The sequence below is a fragment of the Lutra lutra genome, chromosome 3 (assembly GCF_902655055.1).
Source record: "Lutra lutra chromosome 3, mLutLut1.2, whole genome shotgun sequence".
Classification (NCBI taxonomy): Eukaryota; Metazoa; Chordata; class Mammalia; order Carnivora; family Mustelidae; genus Lutra; species Lutra lutra.
The window spans coordinates 125,357,532-125,381,709 of record NC_062280.1 but is presented as its reverse complement, the minus strand read 5'-3'; the positions used below and the strand labels follow the sequence as shown (position 1 = coordinate 125,381,709).

The 24,178-nt window shown below is 43.4% G+C and overlaps 1 protein-coding gene across 4 annotated transcripts in view; it reads left to right on the top strand.

The window, feature by feature from the left end:
* FLT3 (fms related receptor tyrosine kinase 3) overlaps positions 1 to 24,178 on the top strand; it is a 73,955-nt gene that overhangs the window by 42,299 nt on the left and 7,478 nt on the right. For 2 of the 4 annotated variants that reach the window (XM_047723012.1, XM_047723013.1), the window contains exons 10-23: positions 5,328 to 5,431; positions 6,378 to 6,486; positions 6,758 to 6,936; positions 7,710 to 7,816; positions 7,903 to 8,035; positions 8,120 to 8,224; positions 11,434 to 11,544; positions 12,430 to 12,583; positions 14,599 to 14,681; positions 15,507 to 15,634; positions 19,477 to 19,599; positions 22,413 to 22,524; positions 23,048 to 23,147; positions 23,601 to 23,706. In XM_047723012.1, coding sequence (XP_047578968.1) covers positions 5,328 to 5,431; positions 6,378 to 6,486; positions 6,758 to 6,936; positions 7,710 to 7,816; positions 7,903 to 8,035; positions 8,120 to 8,224; positions 11,434 to 11,544; positions 12,430 to 12,583; positions 14,599 to 14,681; positions 15,507 to 15,634; positions 19,477 to 19,599; positions 22,413 to 22,524; positions 23,048 to 23,147; positions 23,601 to 23,706 — 1,654 coding nt within the window. The remainder of the gene's footprint in view (positions 1 to 5,327; positions 5,432 to 6,377; positions 6,487 to 6,757; positions 6,937 to 7,709; positions 7,817 to 7,902; positions 8,036 to 8,119; positions 8,225 to 11,433; positions 11,545 to 12,429; positions 12,584 to 14,598; positions 14,682 to 15,506; positions 15,635 to 19,476; positions 19,600 to 22,412; positions 22,525 to 23,047; positions 23,148 to 23,600; positions 23,707 to 24,178) is intronic. The other 2 variants (XM_047723015.1, XM_047723014.1) reach the window with 2 other exon arrangements.

The window sequence follows — 24,178 nt, the reverse complement described above, 5'->3', positions numbered from 1 at the left end:
TCAAAGTTCAACCAAAGTGAAATTTGTTGGTGAAGGACCATATCTTAATCATGTTGCAACAGATGACTTTATAAGCAGAGTGACATGAGCTTTTGTAGTGATAACTGGAAGGCCCTCTGTAGGAACCCACCTCATGAAAAAAGACTATGTGGTCGTTGTGCATGTGCTGGAAGTCTGTCAGCTTCCCCACCTTCACAGCTTCGTTTCTCCTATTTACTTCCTCAAACATCACACCCCAAGTGTGAGGGCTTGTCTTTCTGTGTTTACATTTTATTCCACTGTAATTCTCTAGCAGTCCTGATATCTTCATCTTGAGAAGGGGTCCTAGGATAGTCATCGGTTGCTTTGCATAATTTCCTGTCCCTCTAGACTTCCTTATAAATGCTGAATCTACCTCAGCCTTTCCCAGTTTTGTGGTTCAAACAAACAAACAAATCTTAAGATGTTAGAATTATTTAGTGATTCCTTCTGAAAGACTCTCCTTAGCTTGCCTGATTCCTGTGGTTTTTCTTTTCCCTGGAGTATTTCATTTTCCACCTCCAGTAGCCTGGAGTTCTGCACACACTGGGCATTAGGTGAACATTTAGGGGAGACAGCAGGGGGGTGGGCATGTGACTTCTGAGCCATAAGATGCTGTCCTTCTCAAGAACAGATTAACAGGAAAGCAGGCTCTCAAGTCAATAAATGATATGTAATTGCAGAAGTGTATTGAGCCTCTCTGGGAAGACTCTTTTTTTTTTTTTTTCTGGAAAGAGATGGGCCTTGAAGGCATCTAGAAAGGAGGAAGAAGTCGTGTGGGTTCAGTAAAGCACCGAGAGCCCCTAGCAAACCTTGTCCCTCTTCGCTGCTGCTGTTTGGGGCACCTGTCCTTTCCTCCCAAAGATGCCACTCACTGAAAGCAAAAGAAACTTCTTTAAACTCTGACCACATACCAGACAATGTGCACATCTTTTATGTGGATTATTTCAGTTAATGTCCATAATCCATTTTTTTGAAAGATGGAAACAGACTGTTACTTGCCCACGTGGAGCAAAGACAGTACCCTTCCTTTACTCCTGTTTTCTGAAACTGCTTTTTAAAAAAATAGAAATAACACCAATAACTCTACCTCCAGAGATTATATTTCAGACTTTTTCTATGTAACCACCATGATAGAAACATATAAATACAGGTTTTATACAACTATGGCATTAATTTTGCCATTTCTAACCTGATTTTTTATTTAAAATATATCGTGAGCATCTCTCTATGATACTGAATATATTATATCTTATCTTATTTACATTAGCATCTTAATGGCTGCACAGTATTCTGCTTTTTGGACCATTGTATTTTAACCGAATCTTGTTGATGGGCATTTACTTTAGTTTTTGGGGTTTTTTTTGAGGCTTTTTTTTTTAACTTTAAAAATTTTTATTTATTCATTTGACAGAGAGAGATCACAAGTAGGCAGAGAGGCAGGCAGAGAGAGAGGAAGGAAAGTAGGCTCCCCACTGAGCTCGCCAGGACCCTGAGATCATGACCTGAGCCGAAGGCAGAGGCTTTTTTTTTTTTTTTTTTTTTTTTTGACAGAGAGAGATCACAAGCAGGCAGAGAGGCAGGCAGAGAGACAGGAGGAAGCAGGCTCCCTGCTGAGCAGAGAGCCCGATTCGGGGCTCGATCCCAGGACCCTGAGATCATGACCCGAGCCGAAGGCAGCAGCTTAACCCACTGAGCCACCCAGGCGCCCCTTTCTTTTTGTTTTAATGTGATTTTCTCACAGTATACGCTACAGTAAAGTTTCTAAATTTCTTTTATACTCAAAATGATTACTGGAGTTAATAAGCCTCATTGTAATGATAATCGAACACATACATTGTGTTCAATATGTGAGCTGGGGCCCATTATAGATACATCACACAAAACTACTTAAAAATGTAACACAGTGTTCTCCTCCCACAACCATACGTGGTCAGTACTACCACTGTCTTCATTTCACGGATGAGGAGGTACAGAGAGGTTAAGTGACTTGCCCAAGGTCACACTACTGGGCAATGGCAGAGTTGGGATTCTGGCAAAAACAGTTGACTTCAGAGCCTATGTTTTTAACCACATCACTATACTGGCTCTGGACGCCAACTCATTTCAAAAGTGTAGAAGTCCCAAACCCAGAGTATAAGAAAACAAAAATGTGAGCGATGCAATCATTTTCTTCCGTTATTTAAAAATAAAGCGTGCCTCCTAATGAGATGGGCCATGCTTTGTTATTCAGTGCATAATGGTTCTATTGCTCCAGGTTTGCTGACTCCCCTGAGATAAAATAAAAACAAGGATGTATTATATAGTGTCATATGAAATCATCAAATTTCATCAAATATCATCAAATCATATTATATAGTGTCATATGAAACCTTCCTCCCACCTCTTTATCTCCCTCGGGACAGGAGTTGGAACAGATCAGATCCAACTTCAGCCTGGCCATGTCCCCCTTCTGCAGTGGTAGAATCAAGGGCTTCTTGATCAGATAGCACTCGGTGCTGGGGAGAGCCTCCCCCGGTCCCATCAGCGTTTTGCTCTCCACTTTCAGAAGCTCTCAGCTTCCCCAGTGCATGCTGTATTATTCTCCGCATGCTGATTTGACTTTAATAATCCCTTGCTCTTTGCAGAAAGCATTCTTCACTTAGAGAACAAGTACTCCCCGAGCCACTGGGAAGACCCAGCCCTTCCTCATCCCCTCTCCTCTAGACACTACACGGAAAGTAAAGAGGACCTTCATTTTGCTTGTGCAGAGAAGAAAACTCTTTTCGTGGTTGTATGTCACCAAGATACTCCTTCACTGTAAACTCCAATGTCCTGATCTCCCATCTCATGCCAGCTGGCCATTTCTAGAAAAACCCTGAGGGGAAAGAGGAAGCTTTGTATCTCCAGATCACCTGGTTGGTTATTCCCCTTGGAATTCCCAGAGGAGGTTGTGACCCGTTGTTGCTTTTGCTAGGGTTAACTGTCAGTGAAGGGTGGAACTGGGGCCCAAGCAGTTGAAAATGGTCTGGATATGTGGTTTTGTGATCAAGCTACTTAGGTGACCCATTTCCTACCCGGAAGAGTGAGAACATTTCAGATGCTCTCTTGTCTATCCCATGGCAAATCGTACTCCATTAAGACAGCACGAAAGACTTAGGAGGGAAAAAGTTCACAAAACATTTTGCTTTGGTCCGCATGATAATCACTAATTGCACTGGTAGTTTCTTCAGTCCAGTTGATTGGTGCTCTTGGTGTCCAGTGAGAATTAACATTTTCTCTTTTAGAAGCATGCATCTTTCCCTTCTTGGGCCACTTACACTCTGCCTTCCTAAAGTCTGGGAATCACAAGTAGCTACATTTACTTTTCTCCCTAATGTTATACTGGTGTGTTCCCCCATCTTTCCATCACTTCCACGTCACCAGCCATTTCCTTGTTGTCCACAAGTAGGTCAGGATAAGAAATTCCTCTTTCTACTTCAGCCTTCTTGTTGTTAACAGGGCAAACAAACAAAAAACAAACAGGGCAAACAAAAAACTCATTAAATGCTCACTCTGATAGGCCAGAGAAATGAATTCCCATATCGCTATACAAAGTCAGAATTACCCTTTAGCTTTGGAGTTGAGGGCACAGAACACTGGTGTCAAATACACATGGGCTTCAAAGCTGCTCTATCAGTCAGGTGCCAGGTGTGGCTGTTGAGTCTTAGAGAATCAGCTGGGATTCCGCTGTCTCCCTCTTCCGTACCCAGCACAGCACCTGCTAGTTGTATTCGTTTTTCCTGGTGCCTCTTGGGTTTGCTCTTTCCAATCCTTTCCCATTTTCCCTGCCTTAGATAGCACTCGCTTTTGCGTGCTCTGAATTCTCAAATCTGAACTTTTACTTCTGCTCTCATTGGACTTCCCACTCTACTGGAGTCACTGGTCTGCTTTCACCACCAATGTGAAAATGCTGTGAGAACAGAAACTTACCTCTTGTACCTCACTGTTGTATCCCCAATTCCTCCAATAAGTAGATTCTACTGTTGGTAATACAGTGAATGAATGAATGAATTCATTAATTCCTATGTTACTGCAACTGCCTCCAGACCTCTCTCCTGCCATCAGTCTAAACTATAGTACTGTTCGTGGTGTTCCTTTCCTGTTCAAGAATCCACAGCATCTTCCTGATTTCCCCATGAGGTTTAAATAATGAGGCTTGTTTTTCATGGATCCCTGATTACTTGGTCCCACCCTACCCGTTCAGTCTTTTGTCCCACATCTCAACTTGTGCTTCCCTGCTCCTCTCCCTGTGGCCGCACCAGTGCCTGTCTCACGGCATTGAGGACAGAAATCATATTTTATAGGTCTGCATTCTCCATAGCTCCTAGTTTAAGTCTGGTTTCCACACCCCGTGTTCTCCTATTCACACGTCTAGCCTAGCAATATGTTTCTCATATATATATATATTTTTTTAAATTTATTTTTTGTTTACTGTTGGTAGGTTATATAGAGGTAGCCAAATTAAATATCTTCTGAACAAGCCTTATATTTTCTTATTCTGTTTTAAGGGAAATTTTTTTCTATTTCTTCGATGCATAAAGGCATATTCAAAAGCTCTTTGATCCCCTATCTCCCCTATAGTATCTAATATCCGGCTATAACATTCGGCATCCTAGATACCGGGTAGGCATGGTGGCTAATCTCCAATACCAAGTTGTCCGTGTCCAAATGTACTGAGTGGTCGATGAGCACTCCAAGTAAATACTGGAGCCTGAAACCACCTACAAGTTTCTGTACAAACTCAGTGGATTTGAGACCTTGTCATTGTTAATTGCTATTAAAGTCAAGGATCGGTTATAGGTCCTGCCTTGGACCAATGTCAGAGAGCCATCCTTTTAGGAAACAGGGGGATTATGGGCTCCTCTCCCTATAGAGGTTCTTCCAAATGTCTGGGAAGTCAGACTAGTCCAGACGGTATAGAACAGTAGGGGCAGGAACCTTTTTGTCTCTCTTAGGAACCCCAGCCTAGAGGAGGGTTTCTCAACCTTAAACGTGCATATGAATCGTGTGGAGATCATCTTAAAAGGCAGACTCTGAGTCGGTAGGTTTCGGGTGGGACCTGAAATTCTGTATTTCAGACAAGCTCCTAGATAATACCAATGCTGATGTTACCTGGCTGTGGACCATACCACACTTAGATTAGCAAGGGCCTAGCACACAGACTCCTCCTTGTCCACTGGACTTTAGGGAGTCAGAGTCTCAAGGAAGGCTCCTAAGCATAATGACGTTCATTTCAGCATCCCCTATAAGGATCTGGCTAAGTGGATCTTTAATTCTTTTTCAAACAGCATATCTAAGTTTTGCAACCATAAACACCAGCCGGGAGAATATATATTCCATGCAGAAAATGATGATGCTGAATTCACAAAAATGTTCACGCTGAACATAAGAAGTAAGTTAAATTATCAAGAAATCTCATTTTCTTTTCATAACTCCTTCATTATGTATCAACTATGACCAGAAAGAGCTAAGTAATGGCTTAGAAGGGATGCTATAAGTTATTTTTATATGCTGAAGTATGTTGAAAATTTACTTCAAATCTACTGGCTTTATTTTTTTTTAAAGATTTTATTTATTTATTTGAGAGAGAGAGAGAAAGGGAACGCAAGCAGGGGGAGTGGGAGAGGGAGAAGCAGGCTTCCCACTGAGCAGAGAGCCCGAGGCGGTGCTCGATCCCAGGACCCTGAGATCATGACCTGAGCTGAAGGCAGAGGCTTAACCCCCTAAGCCACCCAGACGTCCCTACTGGCTTTGTTGTTTATATATAGATCTATATATCCATATATAGATAGATAAATACCTGTATATCTCTTTCTGTGTTCATCCCTTGAAGCTAAGATAATGCTTCCATGTCCCGTCTGAACACGCTTTGGTGTAGTGCCTCCTTGGTTTTGGTACCTTGAAAGGTCATGTTAAGGAACAGCTAAAAGTCATGATATCTGCCATTGGTTTGTCTTAGTAATTTCTGTTTCTTTAAAAGAAGATATAAAAAGCTGAGAGTACATTTCATTGGACTTTTGTAAGGGTTTCTCCTGAAGCTCAGAATCATTTTGATTCTTTGAGGTTATAGAGTAGCGCGCCTTGGCTCTCTACAGGAGGGGCCTGGCCATGGAAAAGGGGTGTTTTGCAGATGGGTGGTAGGGCTGCCTGGACAGAAAATTCCATACAAGGGGTAAAAAGGGAATAACCAGAGGGCTTGAGTCATCCTGCCTATGAGACACCCTTGCCGAGGCACAAACAGCTTGGAGTGGACAGGCAGCCTCGATGAAGCGAACGCTGAAGCCATTTCTGGAAAGTCCCATACCACAGGAGCTTAATTTAGGTGTTATTTTCTACAGGGAAACCTCAGGTGCTAGCCAAGACATCAGCAAGTCAGGCTTCGTGTTCCTCTGATGGCTACCCATTACCATCTTGGACCTGGAAGAAGTGTTCAGATAAGTCTCCCAAGTAAGCAGGACATTGGTGTCTCTTGTGTTGGAAGAACATAGAACTCTTACTCTCTCTGACATATCGACTCTTTCTCATGAATACCTTTAAGAAGAAATGGTGAAGTATTTAAAATGTTTACCTTCTGAGTCAACCATAATTCTCAAAGGTCACAGAGCATTTCTGATAACTTAGAACAGCGAAATCCCTTTCCAAGCTCCCGAGACCAACCCTAACTTCTAATCTGACCACAGCCCCACCTGCCTGATTTCTGTCGGCCATTTCTTTTCAGCTGCACAGAGGAGATCACAGAAGGAATCTGGAATAAAAAGGCTAACAGAAAAGTGTTTGGACAGTGGCTATCGAGCAGCACCCTTAACATGAGTGAGGCCGTGAAGGGATTCCTGGTGAAGTGCTGTGCCTACAATTCCCTTGGCACATCCTGTGAAACAATCCTCCTAAACTCGCCAGGTATACAGTAGTCACTACCATAATACACCACCTCCAGGAATTCCCCACTAGAAGGCTGTCCCCGTCATTGGCTTTTATTGGGGGAATTTCACCAGAGTGCATAGGTTCGGTGTGTGAGACAAGAAGGATTTTTGAGTCAGGCAAGAATCCCCACTGAACCTTTGCCATTTTGTAATTCAGGGACAGAATGACCTCCGCTTACGTGAGTGTGACTTACGCATTACAGTGATGGAGGCAGAACCATAAACCCTGAGAACAGGAAGTATCTACTGAAAGATCCAACTCGAGAGAAACTGATTTAGTAATTTGGGGTCCCTTCCATTTTCCCTCTTGGTTCATCTCCTTCTGTTCTTTTAGCCTGCTTTTTTATACTTTTGAGTTTGTTTTTTTTAGAACCCTCTGAACTTAAACAAGTCTGAACCTGCCCACCTACACGACCAACTTCCCATTCATAGGATACCTTCATCGGGAGAGCACAAACTTTTGGTTTTTTAATCTGACTTATATATCCTATGGGTTTAACTCGATGTCATTTGTATAACCCTAGTAAGTGATTTTTAAGAATGGGATCAAAGTCAGTCACAATTTTCTAGGAAGGGAACTTGGCCTTTAGATGAACATTGCCTGATTTTCTGGGGGGAGAGGAGTATTTGTCGAGTGCTTGCGAGGACTGCAAATGATAGTTCCTCAAACAGGAGGTGAGAGATGATAGAGATTCTAGTCCAACCACCAGGAACACGGGTTCATTGCTCGGTGACACTCTTGCCTTGCAGGGCCCTTCCCTTTCATCCAAGACAACATCTCCTTCTATGCAACAGTTGGGCTGTGTCTTCCCTTCATCGCTGTTCTGACCATGCTGATCTGTCACAAGTACAAAAAGGTAAACGCACAGGTGAAAATTCCTCCCTGTTTCCCATTTCTGAGGGACTGCCTGTTGCTCATGGACCCATTATTTCATCTCTGAAGCAATTCAGGTATGAAAGCCAGCTGCAAATGGTGCAGGTGACCGGCTCTTTGGATAATGAGTACTTCTACGTTGACTTCAGAGAATATGAATATGATATCAAATGGGAGTTTCCAAGAGAAAATTTAGAATTTGGTAAGAACCGACTGGTCCCAGTGTTTCTGTAGCATTTCTGTTGGAAAATCTCTAACATGCCCTCACTGACCATTTGTCTTACAGGGAAGGTATTAGGATCAGGTGCTTTTGGAAAAGTGATGAATGCAACAGCTTATGGAATTAGTAAAACAGGAGTCTCAATCCAGGTGGCAGTCAAAATGCTGAAAGGTACAGTAAAGTGGGATGCCCGGGTGACTCAGTCGGTTAAGGGTCTGCTTTTGGCTCGGGTCGTGATCCCAGGGTCCTGGGATTGAGACCTGTGTGGGGCTCCCTGCGCAGCGGGGAGCCTGATTCTCCCTCCCCTCCCTGCTTGTGCTCGCTGTCACCATCTCTGTCTCTCTCTCAAATAAATAAATAAAATCTTTAAAAAAAAAAAGTACAAGTGGAATGATGTCCACACCATGCACAAAAATGGGAGGCATGGTCTCCCACCTCCTCATCTACTCTTTTCCATCATTTTTTATGGCTATGGCTTGCCATTCTTCAGGGCTTAAAGGGGACTGACTTGGGGTTCGGGTCAACCAAGTTGTGATTATAAAACACAAGTCGCAAATGCAAAACTCCGCCTCTTCTTCCTCTTCTGGTTTTTTTGAGTGTTTTCGGCTTCAGTATTAGGGGGTACTTTTACTACAGGCAGATGTTCTCACATTTTGACACACACTCTGGGTAGAAGAACAAGTTGAAGCCCTCTGTATTCTCACTTCCCACTCGTGGCTTCATGCCCTCCCACCTGGCCTCCACCGCCATCCTTCCCCTTAGCATTGCTCCCCCAGCCAGAGCCCCACTCAGCTTCTGCTGAGGTGATCAGCAACTTCCAACAAACTAAGTCTAATGAACATCTTTCAGTCTTCATGCTGCTTGAATTTTCAGCATAAATTGGCACAACTGACTGTTCTCTCCTTTAAATGCTTTCTTCCTCTGGTTTCCATGTCACCATATTCTTCTGTTTTCCCTCCTCCCTCTCCACCTGCTTCACCATCCTTTGCTGGCTCCTCCTCTTCTACCCAGTTTTCTGGGTGGGGTTCCAGAAGGCTTTCTCCTGGGCCTCCTTCCCTTTTCCCTCCACACACTTGCCACAGGCTAGGTCAAAGACAACCTGACTTCATCCCACATTCTCACAATCATGCTTCCCTTCTGAGCCCGAGGTTTTGTCCAAATGCTTGGGTGTCTCAAAAGTGTCTGTAATTCAGACTGAACTCCTCCAGCCCTGGCCCTCCACCAACGCTCCTTGTCTGTGACTGGTTACAAGTACTAGTGATTAGCCACATCTCCCACAGTCAGGCAAACCAGAAACCATCTTCATTCTAGCACCCTACAAAGCCATCCCTTCCAGGTTCCCTGCTTGGTGTTCCTTGAACCCATCCTCTCCAAGCAGATCATTGTCCTACTTCATGTTGCCAGGTGCTTTTAATTACTCCTGAACTAGTCTACACAGCCCTGCGGGATCTGGCTGCCCACCTCCCCACCTTGCACTCAGCATGGGAGCACACTGGCCTTCTTTCAGTTCCTCCAGAGCTCCATGCTCCCTCCCTTCCCAGGGCTTTTGTAACAGGCTGATCCCTCTGCTCACCCTTCCCCTTTCACGTAGTTCTCTCCCACTCCTCTTCTAGATCTCAGCAGAAATATCACTTCCTCAGGGAAGCCTTCTCTCACACCGCAGAAGAGATCAAGTTCCATGCCCTATGCTCTGTTAGCTCTCTGCAGACTTCTTTCCCATGCAATTTATTACAGTTCTAATGGCATATTTGCTTAATTATCCCATTAATGTCTCATCTGCCACATTAGTCTGTAAGTCTCATGAGGGCAGGGGTTGGATCTGTTTATTGTGTTTTCTGTATTTTGATCTTTGCCCAATCTATTACTTCAGTATGAAATATTCCCCCTCCCTCCCCACTGTAAATTCACCTGGTTAACTCTTATTTTTCCTCACGTCTCAGCAACAGGCACTTGGCGTCTCTTTCCACACCTCTCCATGGCTAGGTTAGGTATCCCTCTTGTGTGACCCCACAGCACCCCCCCCATTCATTTGCCACTTTGTATTTATCACACTGTTATAATTGTTTATTTACTCGTCTTCCTTTTCCAAGAGACTCTAAACTCCAGGAAGACAGAGGCTGTATCTTGTCTTTCATTCCTCCATTACTTGGCACGTTGCCTCATACACTGTAGACATTCAATAAACACTTGTTCAGTGAATGAATGGAGAAGAGTAAATGAAAGTCGGGTAATGACAGTGCTTTGAAAAAGTTAAGCACACCATAAAATATATCACTTTGGTTGAGAGGAACATGCCATGGACCTCTATAAAACATGAAACAGCGTAAGACATGACCCATACTGGTGGGTCATAGTGCTCACAGTGAAGAATCTCACTCCCATGCCAAGATGTTGGTAGTAAGGATACCCCCCAAGAACTCACTAAATCAAAATTGATAGCATCAGTGATCTGAAAAAGTTAGCATAAAGTCTAGGTGTCTTCCAAGGCAAAATAATGACACCTGGGAATATCGAATCAAATTTTCAGTGAATGCAAAAAAAAAAAAATTACTATGTCTATGAGAAAGAAGACATTAACAGAGGAGTAGGTGCCTGGTGTGTGGAGAGGAAAGTCCAAGGACCCTGCCCTTACCTCTAGGGCTCTAGTACACTCTTGGGCAGGAGTTCCCCAATCACCTGGGCACCTCACTCTCAGTGCAGGAGACCTTACAGTTTATCAATAACTACCCTCATGATATGCTTCTAAGCAAGATTATGAGTACAATTTACCAAACTATCTAGACTTATCTTCAGGGAGAGAATGCACTGGCCAACGGATACATTCTAGCCTATTTGCCAGATATATTTCTCATGATCAGTCAATGAGTCTCTTGAGAACTTGGTTGGAGGGAATTGGTCTCTTTGACCTTCTCACCATTGGACCCATTGACAAATTTAAGGTTTTAGACCTGAGGACCACAAGCTGGAGCCAACCTTGCTAACATACCCATCTTGTCTCTCTGTGTCCAACAAATCCAAGAGTCAAAAAGAAAGTTAAGTTTCTCCCTTCAGTCAGTATATTTACTAACTTGTACTATAGAGGAAAATCATGCATTTTGTTTTATTTTGTTTTTTGAGGGTCAACTCTACTGATTTTTATTTGGGTAAGTAAAGGAACGTCCAGCAGAAAGGCACATTATCAGACCAAACTTTTATATTGCAATCTTTGAAATTCTGTCTTAAACACAAGATAGTATTATTCAAAATTCATGTATTATTTTCTACATTTTAAAATTTTCATGCAAATCTACTCTGAACTGAAGAAAGTTTTCGTTTATTAAATGATCTAAAATACCTCTCTTACTTTAGTTTTATATTTTTTCATGCTCTTCCATCGACAGAAAAAGCAGACAGTTCCGAAAGAGAGGCTCTCATGTCTGAACTCAAAATGATGACTCACCTGGGAAACCACGAGAATATCGTGAATCTGCTGGGGGCATGCACACTGTCAGGTAATCAATTCCTACTAAAACCCTCTCATCAAAAATATTTTAGCCTGAAGACAAAGAGGACATTTGTTCTCAATTTTTCCTCTTTCCTCCATCTTCGTACGGGCCCTGAAACCCGAGCGGAGTTAGACATTGAGCGCTCTGAGAGTGGATGAGTCCGTGTAGAGAATGCCTCCCTGCACCGGGCCAGGCCACAAAATTCTAACCTCCTTAAAAACAACAGCAGCACTGCTGGTGCATTTTGTGGACTCTCATTCTACCTGCTCAGGTGGAGCTTCTCCCCAGGCTGTGAAGCTGGCCTCCTTGCCGTGGGGAGAAAAGCCGCAGAGCTTGGCCGCTGCCCAGCTGGGTCGGCTTCAAATATGGGACGACAAGGGCGGGATGCCAACCTTCGTTTTCCCAGCATGCAGTGGCGCATGCGCTCTGATTCACTTCCACCTAGAAATCCCGGAAGGATGCGCTCGCAGCTCGTTCCTCCTGGGACGGGGACAAAACAAAAGAGAACAAGAGCGGACGGATCTAGGAGGATACCCGTGACCTGTATCTCCCTCCTCAGGCGAACAACAGATCCGCGTAGATTTGCCAAGTGCTCACCACGCTGCTGGCATATCATCTCCAGTTGCAAACTGGAGAATCCAAGTGGCCACTGGTTATTGGTGAGGCGATGGACAGCAAGGGCCCACATGAAAGGCAGGAAGATACCGCTTTCCAAAGGAGTTAGAGCCAAAAGCCAAAATTGAGTTTAAAGTATAAGAGATAAACTCAGAAAAAGTTGTACTCTCCCCAAGTCAGGGAGCAGTAGGCTTTCCTAGGTGATGCTGTCTGCCACACAGACATCTGAAAGAAATATTTGGAATTTGTATACCTATGATGAAAATTCTATTTCAGGACCAATTTACTTGATTTTTGAATATTGTTGCTATGGTGATCTTCTCAACTATCTAAGAAATAAAAGAGAAAAATTCCACAGGACATGGACGGAGATTTTCAAGGAACACAATTTCAGTTTTTACCCCACTTTCCAATCACACCCAAATTCCAGGTAAGAGAAGTGGGTCAGGGTTTCACCATGATATGTCACAGAACACAGCCCCAGTGTGATGGTTAAACATCCCGCACTGGGCAGTCTCTGAAGGCCAGAGTCCAACCTCGTGTGGTCTATGGGCTCTAAGATCTAGAAAGGTCACTTGTCTTCGCTCTAGCTTCTCTGCTGATCTGGAACAACGAGACTTTCGCTTTCCTGTGGTACAAGGGCTGTAGCTGTCTCCATCCATCTGTGCCTGAATCACACTCTGGCCACATATTCAGTTTTGGGAAGAGTATATTCTTCAGTCCTTCAGCTCTCCTGGATGAAAAACTTTCCCATGACATATTCACAGAGAGTAGTGCAGGTCTTGGGAGGTTGGTGCAAAAGAGCTCTGAACTCACACATTGGGTCTTCAAAAATCAGAATGGATTAATTGACATAATGTGATGGGGACGAAACTGAGTAGCGGTAACATTTGTCTCTATGTTCTGTCAATGTCAGTTTATCTCTATGTTCCTCAATCCACAGTGTCATCCTATTTCCTCCACACACGTGAAAGCTCTCCCTTTTCCTGGTGTGTAGGTTTCAGCATAGAACTTTGGCCTCTTAAGACACTGAGTCTTTTAAGACAGAGATATTACATCTTAAAGCCAGGAGACCCCTTGGAGATCCCGATGGACATCTTTGTGTAGTTGCCCGAAACCAATTCATGCCTGTCACACCGGTCTTGTCTTTCACACTTCTCAGTTCGTGCTTTAAAACTGAGAAAATTCTGCAGTGTCATCTGTATTCTAGAATAGAGTCTCTTAATGAGTCAGATGGTGAGATCAGCATTCCATGGTTAGCAACAGCTAATGCTGGTCAACAGGGTCTTTGATTCATTTTAGTCACTGGGGTATTAACGACACTGAAGCGACTTAGGAATATTTGTGGTCTGCAAGCATAAAGCCATTTGCCAGAGATAGGGGAAATTATAAGTCGGGGTGAATTTGTATGCTGGAATAAATGAAATCATTGTCTGTATATAATGCACACAGAATTCCTCAGTGAAGGATTTTATGTTATTCACCACAAAAGAGAGTTTTGTAATCACTGTTAATTAATTTCATGGGAAAAGGAAATGTGCTTTATTTACAAAGACCAACCTGAGAAAAGAGGGATGGTAAAACACAGGTCTTGGAGCACCTGGGTGGCTTAGTCATTAAGTGTCTGCCTTCGGCTCAGGTCATGATCCCAGGGTCCTGGGATTGAGCCCCACACTGGGCTCCCTGCTCAGCGGGAAGCCTGCTTCTCCTTTTCCCTCGGCCCCTGCTTGTCTTCCCTCTCTCACTGTGTCTCTCTTTGTCAAATAAACAAATAAAATATTAAAACAAACAACACCACACAGGTCTTTATAAGAAGATCTGTATTATAGGAACTTTCATAGGGAAAGTGGGCTTTTAGAAACAGAAGAGGTGTTTGAGTCCTAATTGTATATCTTGTTAGCTTCATGATTTCAGCAAACCTTTATCTCACCAAGTCTTTTATAAAATGTGACTCTCATACCCAGCTTGTCGAGTTGTGGCAAGGACAGAGTGAGGTCCTGTTTGAACTCTGGGACCCTGTACAGATAATGGGATCACTCCTCTCATTAGACTTGGCAAGCTCGATTCCACACGTTTTTAATGTCCATACCCACAAAAAAATGGAAAAGTGGATGGTGTGCTTCTAATCTAAAAGCCCATTTATAACTAGAATTCAATTTTTTTGATAAATTGTTTTTTTTTTAAGATTTTATTTATTTATTTGACAGACAGAAATCACAAGTAGGCAGAGAGGCAGGCAGAGAGAGAGGAGGAAGCCGACTCCCTGCTGAGCAGAGAGCCCGATGTGGGGCTCGATCCCAGGACCCTGGAATCATGACCCGAGCCGAAGGCAGAGGCTTTAACCCACTGAGCCACCCAGGCGCCCCTAAATTGTGTTTTTTTTTTTTAAATAAAATGTCTATTTAGAAAAAGAACATAAATAACAAAATAATTTTTTTTTAATAGTATGCCTGGTTCGAGAGAAGTTCAGTTACACCAGGACTCGGATCATATCTCAGGATTCAATGGGAATTCATTCCAATCTGAAGGTAATATTTTATTCTAACTAGTAACATCTTAAAATAGAAACAGGCATGGGAATTCGGTTAGTTTTTAAAAAGTGTCAATGCAAAGCATGCTTTTATTTGCTAATGTCACCTGTAGGCTTTATTAATGTATATTTGCTTTAAAGGTAGTGAAAAGCCAACAGTTTATATATTGTGGGTTTGATGTCAGCGTGCAACTAATAAACACAGAGAGCTATATTATTTGGTCAGGTTGTTCTTTTTAAAATAATACATTAATTAGAGCCACCGATTACTGACATGTGGAAAAAAGATGAGTTCTAGAATCAGACGGAAGTTGGGTTAACCTTGAGTTCCTTCACTTTCTGGCTGGAAGATTTTGGACAATTTGTGTAATCATCTGAGCCACAGTTTTGTCATCTGTAAAATGGGCCTAATAGTACTTTCGTCATAGTACCATTGGAAGGATTAAATATATTTTAAGTATAGTAAGTGCCCAGTGCCGTTTGTGAAATGTGGTGGCGCAATGTTAATTCTTTCCCACGTGACAAAACTACCTTGCACAAAAGAGGAGGATCAGAAGCTCCTGACTGATCAGGGGGCTGTCTATACAAAAGCAGCTGGACAGGTTACCCTTCTAACCAAAAGAAATTTTTGGCTGACCCTTCAGAGGCCCCACAGGTTTAGCGTGAACAGGTTAGCCCCAGTGCTACTGGGAAAATGCGGTGGGAGCTTCCTTTGTAGTCTGGGCACTCCTCCTCATTGTGGCTTTGATAACGTCCCCATGGAGATGTAATGGGGCAACTTCTTAAACTTGGGGCAAGCATGAGGACCAGTTTTGTTTGACAGATGAAATTGAATATGAAAACCAAAAAAGGCTGGAGGAAGAAGAAGACTTGAACGTGCTGACATTTGAGGACCTTCTTTGCTTTGCATATCAAGTTGCCAAAGGAATGGAATTTCTGGAATTTAAGTCGGTAAGCCCCTTTTGAAGGAGAAACTAAACAGCAACAACGAGATAATTTTGGAAATGGGATGTGCTTTCCTTTTTCTTATTTCAACTTGTATCCCTTACAGTCTGTATCCCCCGCCATCCACCACCACCCTCTTCACTGTTGGAACCACCTAGAATGTTCATTATAGCAGCTCTGGGTGAATTTTAGGGGGAACGCCCGAGATCCCTTACTTCAGCTTTCCCAGGAGGTCCAGAGTCCCCTGAGACTTCCAGATAGGAAGTCAAAGCGAGGTCTACAGCGTCAGTCCTTCCTTGGGCAGTCAGTCCAGGTTGTCTAAGCTGTGTCCTGTGTGTGGGCATTTAACCCTGGATAAGCGGGGCTTCAAACACAGTGTGCTGGGATCCTGGTGCACCTGCTACCTTCCCTTGCTTCCCACGCTAATACCAGACCCGAACTGCTATGATGGGAGGGCCGTGCAGCCTGCCTCAAACCATGGTTTCTACCTCAATTTTGCCTTCTTTCTATCATTGTCTCTCAGCCCTGTTTTGGGATATTTCAAGGGTCTCTTACCTGTGAGCATTCCTCTGGCTGCTTTCTGTCCACACCGTCTCATGTTCTGTTACCTTCTGAGTATTCCCCAAACTCTTCCCTCTTCTTTTCCCTTTGAATCTTTGCTTCTCTTTCTCCCTCTTTTCTCCATGTCCCTCCCTTTGCCTCCTCCCTCCTCCTCCGTCCTGAATTTGGAGAGAATCATTTCAGCGGTATTTTTTTTTCTTTAAAAAAATACTTTTGGGGTGCCTGGGTGGCTCAGTGAGTTAAAGCCTCTGCCTTCAGCTCAGGTCATGATCCCAGGGTCCTGGGATCGAGTCTTGCATCAGGCTCTCTGCTCAGCAGGGAGCCTGCTTCCTCCTCTCTCTCTCTGCCTGCCTCTCCGCCTACTTGTAATCTCTCACTTTGTCAAGTAAATAAATAAAATCTTTTTTAAAAAATAAAAATAAAAAATTACTTTCTGTAATATATTGTCATAGGTTAGGTATATCTCAACTTAAAAAAATTAACATGAAATGAATCAACAGTTTTGAAGAATAGAAAAAAGTGATGTTCACAATAGCAATCAAACCTGTGAACCATCTTGAGGTAAACAGAAGAAATATACCAGACCCAAATGAAACATTATTAAATGCCAAAAAGGAGGCCTGAATAAATGAGCTCTACCATGTTCATGTATGAGAAATTCGGGGTTTATTAGAAAAGCCAATTCTGTCCAAGTTAATCTGTATGTTTAACACAACTCCAGTTAGAATCTCAAGGATTTTTTTTTTCTCCCTCACGGATGTTGAAAGTGTATGTTACCTTCTTTGCTTTTCTTTTTCCAAATATGAGCATCCTTGCTCACAGGTTAAAAAAAAAATTCCTGCCTCATAATATTTTCCCACCCCTCATCTCTGAGGCACATTCTTTTTTTAAATTCAGTTAATTAACATATAATGTATCACCGGTTTCAGAGGTAGAGGTCAGTGATTCATCAGTTGCATCTAATACCGAGTGCTCATTACATCACGTGCCCTCCCAATGCCTGTCACCCAGTTATTTCATCCTCCCACCCCCTGCCCTCCAGCAACCCTCAGTTTGTTTCCTATAGTTAAGAGTCTCTTATGGTTTGTCTCCCTCTCTGGTTTTGTCTTATTTTATTTTTTCCTCCCTTCCCCTATGATCCTCTGTTTTGTTTCTAAAATTCACATATGAGTGAGATCATATGATAAATGTCTTTCTCTGATTGACTCACTTCACTTAGCATTATACCCTCTAGTTCCGTCCACGTCTTTGCAAATGGCAAGATTTCATGTTTTTGATGGCTGAGTGCTACTCTGGTGTAGGTATATACCACATCTTCTTTATCCATTCACCTGTCTGAGGCACATTCTTCTCCTCATCTTCCCTGCCTGCTGTTGGCTTCCTCTTTTCTCAAGTGTATCTATAGTTCGTTTATCATTCACCTCCTTGACTACAGTAGTGGTTGCGTGTCTTTATAGACCTTGGAGGGCCTCGACCTCGATAGTCTGGCCTGATTTCCTGCCTGTCGTGAAGTAAATAGGCAAATTACTCACAACCTAAGGTCAAGGGCCCTGTGTTTTTCCTCTCTGGGCTTGTTATAATAAGAATTTTTTTGAGGAATATCCAGTTTCTGAGACGCTCCCCCCTTATTTTCCCTTTAGGCCCTACCCCCTGCACCATGATGTCACTGTCTCCTGGTTGTCTTTTCTCCCTACTTCTCTGGTTGCTCCTTGCTTTCCCTGTAGCTGCCATGACTCCATCCACCATACTGACTAGTGCCAAGTCCGGCTAGGTGCTGAGATAGAGTCAGAGCTTATCACTGACAGGGGAGAAGGAGATAAGCAGACGGGCAAATCAAAGATGACCCTGTAGTGTGGTAAATATTCGTGTTCAAGTAAAAACACTCTGGGCTCTGGGAACCCAGGGAAGGCACAGACCCATCAGAACCAGGAGGGGGAGCGGTGCAGAAAAGGCTTGGGGAAGCAGCTCATGCTTCGGCTAGAGAGATTTCTGAGGAAAAGGAAAACTGGCAGGGAACATGGGATAGGGCAGGGAACACAAAATCAGGAGGAAGTCTGTTAAGGAAGGTCACGAGTTAAATGTGTGACATGTGGTTCCTTGGGCAACAGAGTAGGGCCTCGTCCAGAAAATATTCTTATCTAAAGCTCAGGAGAAATGTTTGGGTCAGGAACAGAGGTTGGGTGATGGTAGTTGCGTCTCTTGGTTTGGACGAAGGGACTTGGGAAGGTGTAGACCGAGAGGGTGCTGCCCCAGGGAATGAGAGCAGGCTTTCCTGGAGCTGCAGAAAGAAACAGGTTCCATTAGTCAGTAGGAAGAAAACAGGGGGCCAGTGATGTGCTAAATTCACAGAAGGAGGGATGTGAAGGAGGGGGGCCCGGCCCATAGTACCAGGTGCCACCAGGATGCCAAATCCAATCTCAATCGGTTTGGTTGCCATGCGCGTCACTGCGGGGCCTAGCCCAGGCAGCTGGGGCAGACATCTGGGAGGATGAAGGCCAGGTGTGGGGGGCTGGTAGGAACGTGGGTGAAGCGTGAATGGAGTCTACAGGCAGTGGACAACACTCTCAGAAAACTGGAGAAGGAGGAAGGAGAGCTAGGGGGATTTTAGTCTGCCCGGTTTTTGCTTTTATTTTTTCAAGATTGAAGAGAGCCCTTTGGGCCTTTAGCTCCTAGTGCTCTGTTCCTTTGAATATCTTCCTTCTTAGGGTTAATTCTCTTGTCAGACCACTTGGCTTCATGTCATGTCCTCTGTCCACTCAGAGTCTCCTAATTCCACTTGAGTCAACCTTCCCAAACTTATTTTTCATTTTTTTTTCCCAAATATATTCTTTGGTCATACTCTCATTGCCAAAGCTGTTTTCCAGTCAGAAAGGAGATAGTTTTTCTCCACCCCTCAGTAAGAGTGCTGGACAATGGCCTTGGAAAATCCCTTTGGGAGGGAGCTCAACACTGGACCCCGGTATTGTGTCTTTTATTTATAGGAAGACACAACACCCAGCCAGGTTTGATCTCCTTTCTAAGAACCTACCTCCTTGGCCTCCGGGAATGTTCCATAAGTAGCACAAGTGACTGTATGCACAACTGCTGAAGAAGTGGGCCATCTGCGTTCACTCTGTGTGCTGCAGGTCCCGTGTGAGGACGGCCGGTGGCCCAGTAAAGATAAGACACCTCGAGGAACCACACTTTCCTGTCATCTGTAACTCCTGCTGAACTTGAAACTGGAAGCAAAATTGCCCTCTGTGATGATCTCCTCAGAGTAAATAACACGCCAATTTCATTCTTTGCAGTGTGTTCACAGAGACCTGGCAGCCAGGAACGTGCTCGTGACCCACGGGAAGGTGGTGAAGATCTGTGATTTCGGACTAGCCCGGGACATTATGAGTGACTCCAACTATGTTATCAGGGGCAACGTGAGGCCACTATCTCTCACACGTTTTTATACTGTTATTTTGTGTTTTGTCATTGGGACGGTAGACACTGGCACTCAGTGTAGCGAGGGTTTGCTTGATGGCAACATCAAAAAGCTTCCTCCCTGCAGTCAGCTTTCTTACATTTAAAAGCTTTTTCTTTTTTTTTAAGATTTTTTTTTTTAATTTATTTGACAGACAGAGATCACACATAGGCAGAGAGGCAGGCAGAGGGAGAGAGGAAGGGAAGCAGGCTCCCCACTGAGCAGAGAGCCAGATGCAGGGCTCGATCCCAGGACCCTGAGATCATGACCTGAGCTGAAGGCAGAGGCTTTAACCCACTGAGCCACCCAGGTGCCCCTAAAAGCTTTTTCTGTGGCTTCAAGGAATATTCCAGTTACAATTAAAGCTGAGCAAAATAGCATCACATCTGTCCTTGGACTAGTCAGAACAGACCAATTAGGGACCTTGGAGTACAAGCCACACTTAAAAAAAAATTCATTACTTGAACTTACTTCAGTTCCATTAGCTATAAAGCGACTAGAGTCATGTTTCCAATTACAGGAATTTGGCAGTCGCTACAATAAAGCATTTTTTAAAGTAAAACATATCAATTAAATATTAAATGTAAATTTTAAAAGGACACAATATTTAAATTAGATATGAGCTAATGAATATTTAGCATCGTATTACTGTCACACAGGAAGATATAAAATTTGACCAAATCTACTTGTTAAAAAAAACAAAGCAAAACAAAAACCCAACTAGGGACAGACGTGTTATTTAAGAACTATTAGAAATACTAGATGATAAAATTGTGTACTGGAAAGAGTGGCTTGTAAGAATCCCAACACCTAGAGTTAAGCCCCTTTTTTTGGAATTTCCCTGTGCTTTATAGTCCCCACTTGTGAAATAATAGTGACTTGGTGCTTACCAGGTGCTAGGTACTTTTCTTAGCGCTTTACGTACATTCAAACATTTAGTCCTCACAGTGCCTACTTGTGGGCTGGGAAACCGAGGCACAGAACATAATTTGCCCCTGGTTACACAGCACATGGACTAGAGCGTGAATGGTCTGAGCCCCAAGCCTGTGCATAACCACTGTGACAGGTGCAGCATTTCCCATGACAATTATCTGCTTACCACATTGGCGTTGTGGGAATAAACCAATAAAACCAACATGAAAGCACCTGTCTGGGTAAACAGCCAATAAATGTTAAAAATCAAATCAAACACTATTTCCATTAGAATCAAATAGCCATCTCAGCTGATTTTAGATCCATATCTCCCTTGTTGTAGCTGAAGTCATAAAGATGATTAAAGCTCGTGGGCGACTGTGCGGTCTTTACCTTACTAGCTGGTGGTCTTTTATGTGGGAAGGTGACTTCCATTTGGCACCTCAATTAAGTCTTTTAATTAATTAAATTAACCAGACAAGCCTGTATGATTCTATCAGCTCATCGGTTTGTGTAGGATTTAAATAGGGTTTCTTTCTTGAGCTTTGATTTTTTTTTTTTTTTTAATTTCCCTAAGTAATCTCTACACCCACTGTGGGGCTGGAACTCACGACCCTGAGATCCAAGGTCACATGCTGTACTGACTGAGGCAGCCAGGTGCCCTTGCAGCTCTGATTTTACTTGGCAGATTAAACGAGCACAGTGAAGGGCTCCTTACTTCACGAAAAAAAAAAATACTACGAAAAGCTGTGTCCCAGTAACCTAGCTGCCTCTGTGTCTTGATGCTAACCCGACTGTACTGACTCTAAACCTGCCTTTCGTGCTACTGGAAATTACTAAAGCCACAGAAGCCAGCCTGGTGTCATTTCTGGAAGTGATGACATATGCTCCCCTCACCACATTCTTGTAGCTGGCATTTCCATTAAAGTTCTTCCAAGAAATGCTTTAACAAAATATTCCGCCAATTCACCAATATATCCTTACCTCTGGGCAAAGGACTGGTTACTCCCTAATGGGAATTATCTGCTGTTAAACTTACCCATTCCAATCACCATCCTTTGTTCTGGATGAGCTTTAAAGCAGTGGCCAGCTGTGCGGCACCTGGGTGGCTCAGTGGGTTGGTTCAGAGTCACATGACTCTTGATTTCAGCTCAGGTCATGATCTTGGGGTCATGAGATGGAGCCTGTGCTGAGAATGTCAGGCTCTGAGCTGAGTGTGGAGCCTGCTTAATATTCTCCCTCTCCCAGGGTGCCTGGGTGGCTCAGAGGGTTAAGCCTCTGCCTTTGGCTCAGGTCATGATCTCAGGGTCCTGGGATGGAGACCTGCATCGAGCTCTCTGCTCAGCAGGGAGTCTGCTTCCCCCTCTCTCTCTGCCTGCCTCTCTGCCTCCTTGTGATCTCTGTGTGTCAAATAAATAAATAAAATCTTTAAAACAAAACAAAACTAATTGCCCTATAAATCTTCATTGTCAGGACCAATTTGAAACAGAATGATTTCAAATAGTAAAAAAAAAAAAAAAAAGATTCTCCCTCTCTCGCTGCCCCCTCCCCCCGACACTTGCATGCAGGTGCTCTCTCTCTCTCTCTCTCTCAAAAAAAAAAAAAAAATGAAAGATACTGCGTTGGGGTTTTTTGTTTGGGCTTTTTTGTTTTGTTTTCTTTTCTTTTTTGTCAGGCTACTATGTTAGGATGTTGATTTGAAAGTGAAAAACTTCCATTTGAGGAATATGATTTTCTCCATTAAGTATTGAGAGTGACTTTAGGAAGCGAAGAAATTTTATCATCTAGCTAGTAAGAGAAAAGAAATCCCCTTCACCGTTCAATCTGTTCACCACTGATCTCCTCCTGGACTCTGCACAGGCTCGTCTGCCTGTAAAGTGGATGGCTCCCGAGAGCTTATTCCAAGGGATCTACACCATAAAGAGTGACGTCTGGTCGTATGGAATATTACTCTGGGAGATATTCTCACTTGGTAAGTTTTGCCCGTGGCCGCCATCCCCGCCCCCTCCACACCTTATCCCTGTTCTTATATTAAAGCATGCATGAAGGGTGCCTGGGTGGCTCAGTCAGTGAAGCCTCTGCCTTCGGCTCAGGTCATGATCTCAGGGTCCTGGGATTGAGCCCCACATTAGGCTCTCTGCTCAGCAGGGAGCCTGCTTCCCCCTCTCTCTCTGCCTGCCTCTCTGCCTACTTGTGATCTCTGTGTGTTAAATAAATTTTTAAAAATCTTTTAAAAATAAATAAAAATTAAAAAAAATAAAGCATTCTTGACGTGCCACCTTGTCATCTGTTATATATGTGCCACTTCATGTCTTATTGTGGTGTCTTTGCCCCGCCCCCCAGCCTGTACCTGCGTGTGAGAGCAGGAGCCGTGACTTTCTCCACTTACAGCTTCGCACCAAGCAGCATCCGGCCCATGGGCGCTCTCGGTACCTGCTCGTTCACTGAATGACTAACCAAAAGAAATGGTGTATCCTCCCTCACTTTTCCCCCAGGTGTCAATCCTTACCCTGGTATTCCGGTTGACGCTAACTTCTACAAACTCATTCAAAGTGGATTTAAGATGGATCAGCCCTTTTACGCTACAGAAGAAATGTAAGTTCAAATCAGACTGCACCGTGGCTGAAATCAGGAATTTACAGTCTCTCTAGTTCCAAATGCATGTCAAAGAAAGTAAAACTCCTTAATGCAAAATCCATGATTCCTCTTTTTTAAAAAGAAAAAGAAAGAAAAGGAAATGCTTCCTTTTTGTTTTGGGGATTTCTGAACAAAACTGAAGATACTGTGAATTAGAGGCTTCAGTTCTTTTGCTGGAAGGGGTCCCTCAGGGTGCTAAGACTCCATCTCCTGATTTCTGGTCCACAGAATGCATTTCTGTCCGTCACCTAATTTGCCCTTCCTGGTGGGAGTTCAAAGTCAAGTAGAGTACTTGCCACAAAACAAACAGGCCACAGATGATGAGTAGCTCCAGCAAGAAATGGCGGGAAATGATCAGCTTTTCTTCTTTCGGATTTTCTCAGTTTACTCCACCTTCTCTTGGTTTTACAGATACTTTATAATGCAATCCTGCTGGGCTTTCGACTCAAGGAAACGGCCATCCTTCCCCAACCTGACTTCATTTTTAGGATGTCAGCTGGCGGATGCAGAAGAAGCCGTACGTAGCTTCATAGTACTTTACAAAGCGTTGTTAGAAAGGAGAGCAGTAACTCAGAACACGCACTCATTTCCTAAGAATCAAAGTATCACGTTGTCTTTCTCAGCATAGTTTGTCTTGGTTGCCCTCTGAAAGTTGTGTGGGGTGAGATATATTTATTGGTAAGCGGGGGGAAAAAGCTTTCCCTAACGTTGTCAGCCTATTGATTAAGAAATTGAATGCTTTTAAGTATTTAATTAATGCATAGGACTAGACAACTAAACAAAACTTAATCCCTGATCACCACTGACCTTTCCTAATTCAACACGAAGCTTTAGTATGGAATAATCCATACAACCCAGACATATAATACAGCAGAGTGGAAAAAATATTGACCTGGAATCACGAGAGTCTAATCCCAGCTCTAGCACTCTAGCTCCTCATCGCTGTATGACTTACGACAAATCATTTTACTTCTCTTGGCCTCGGTTTT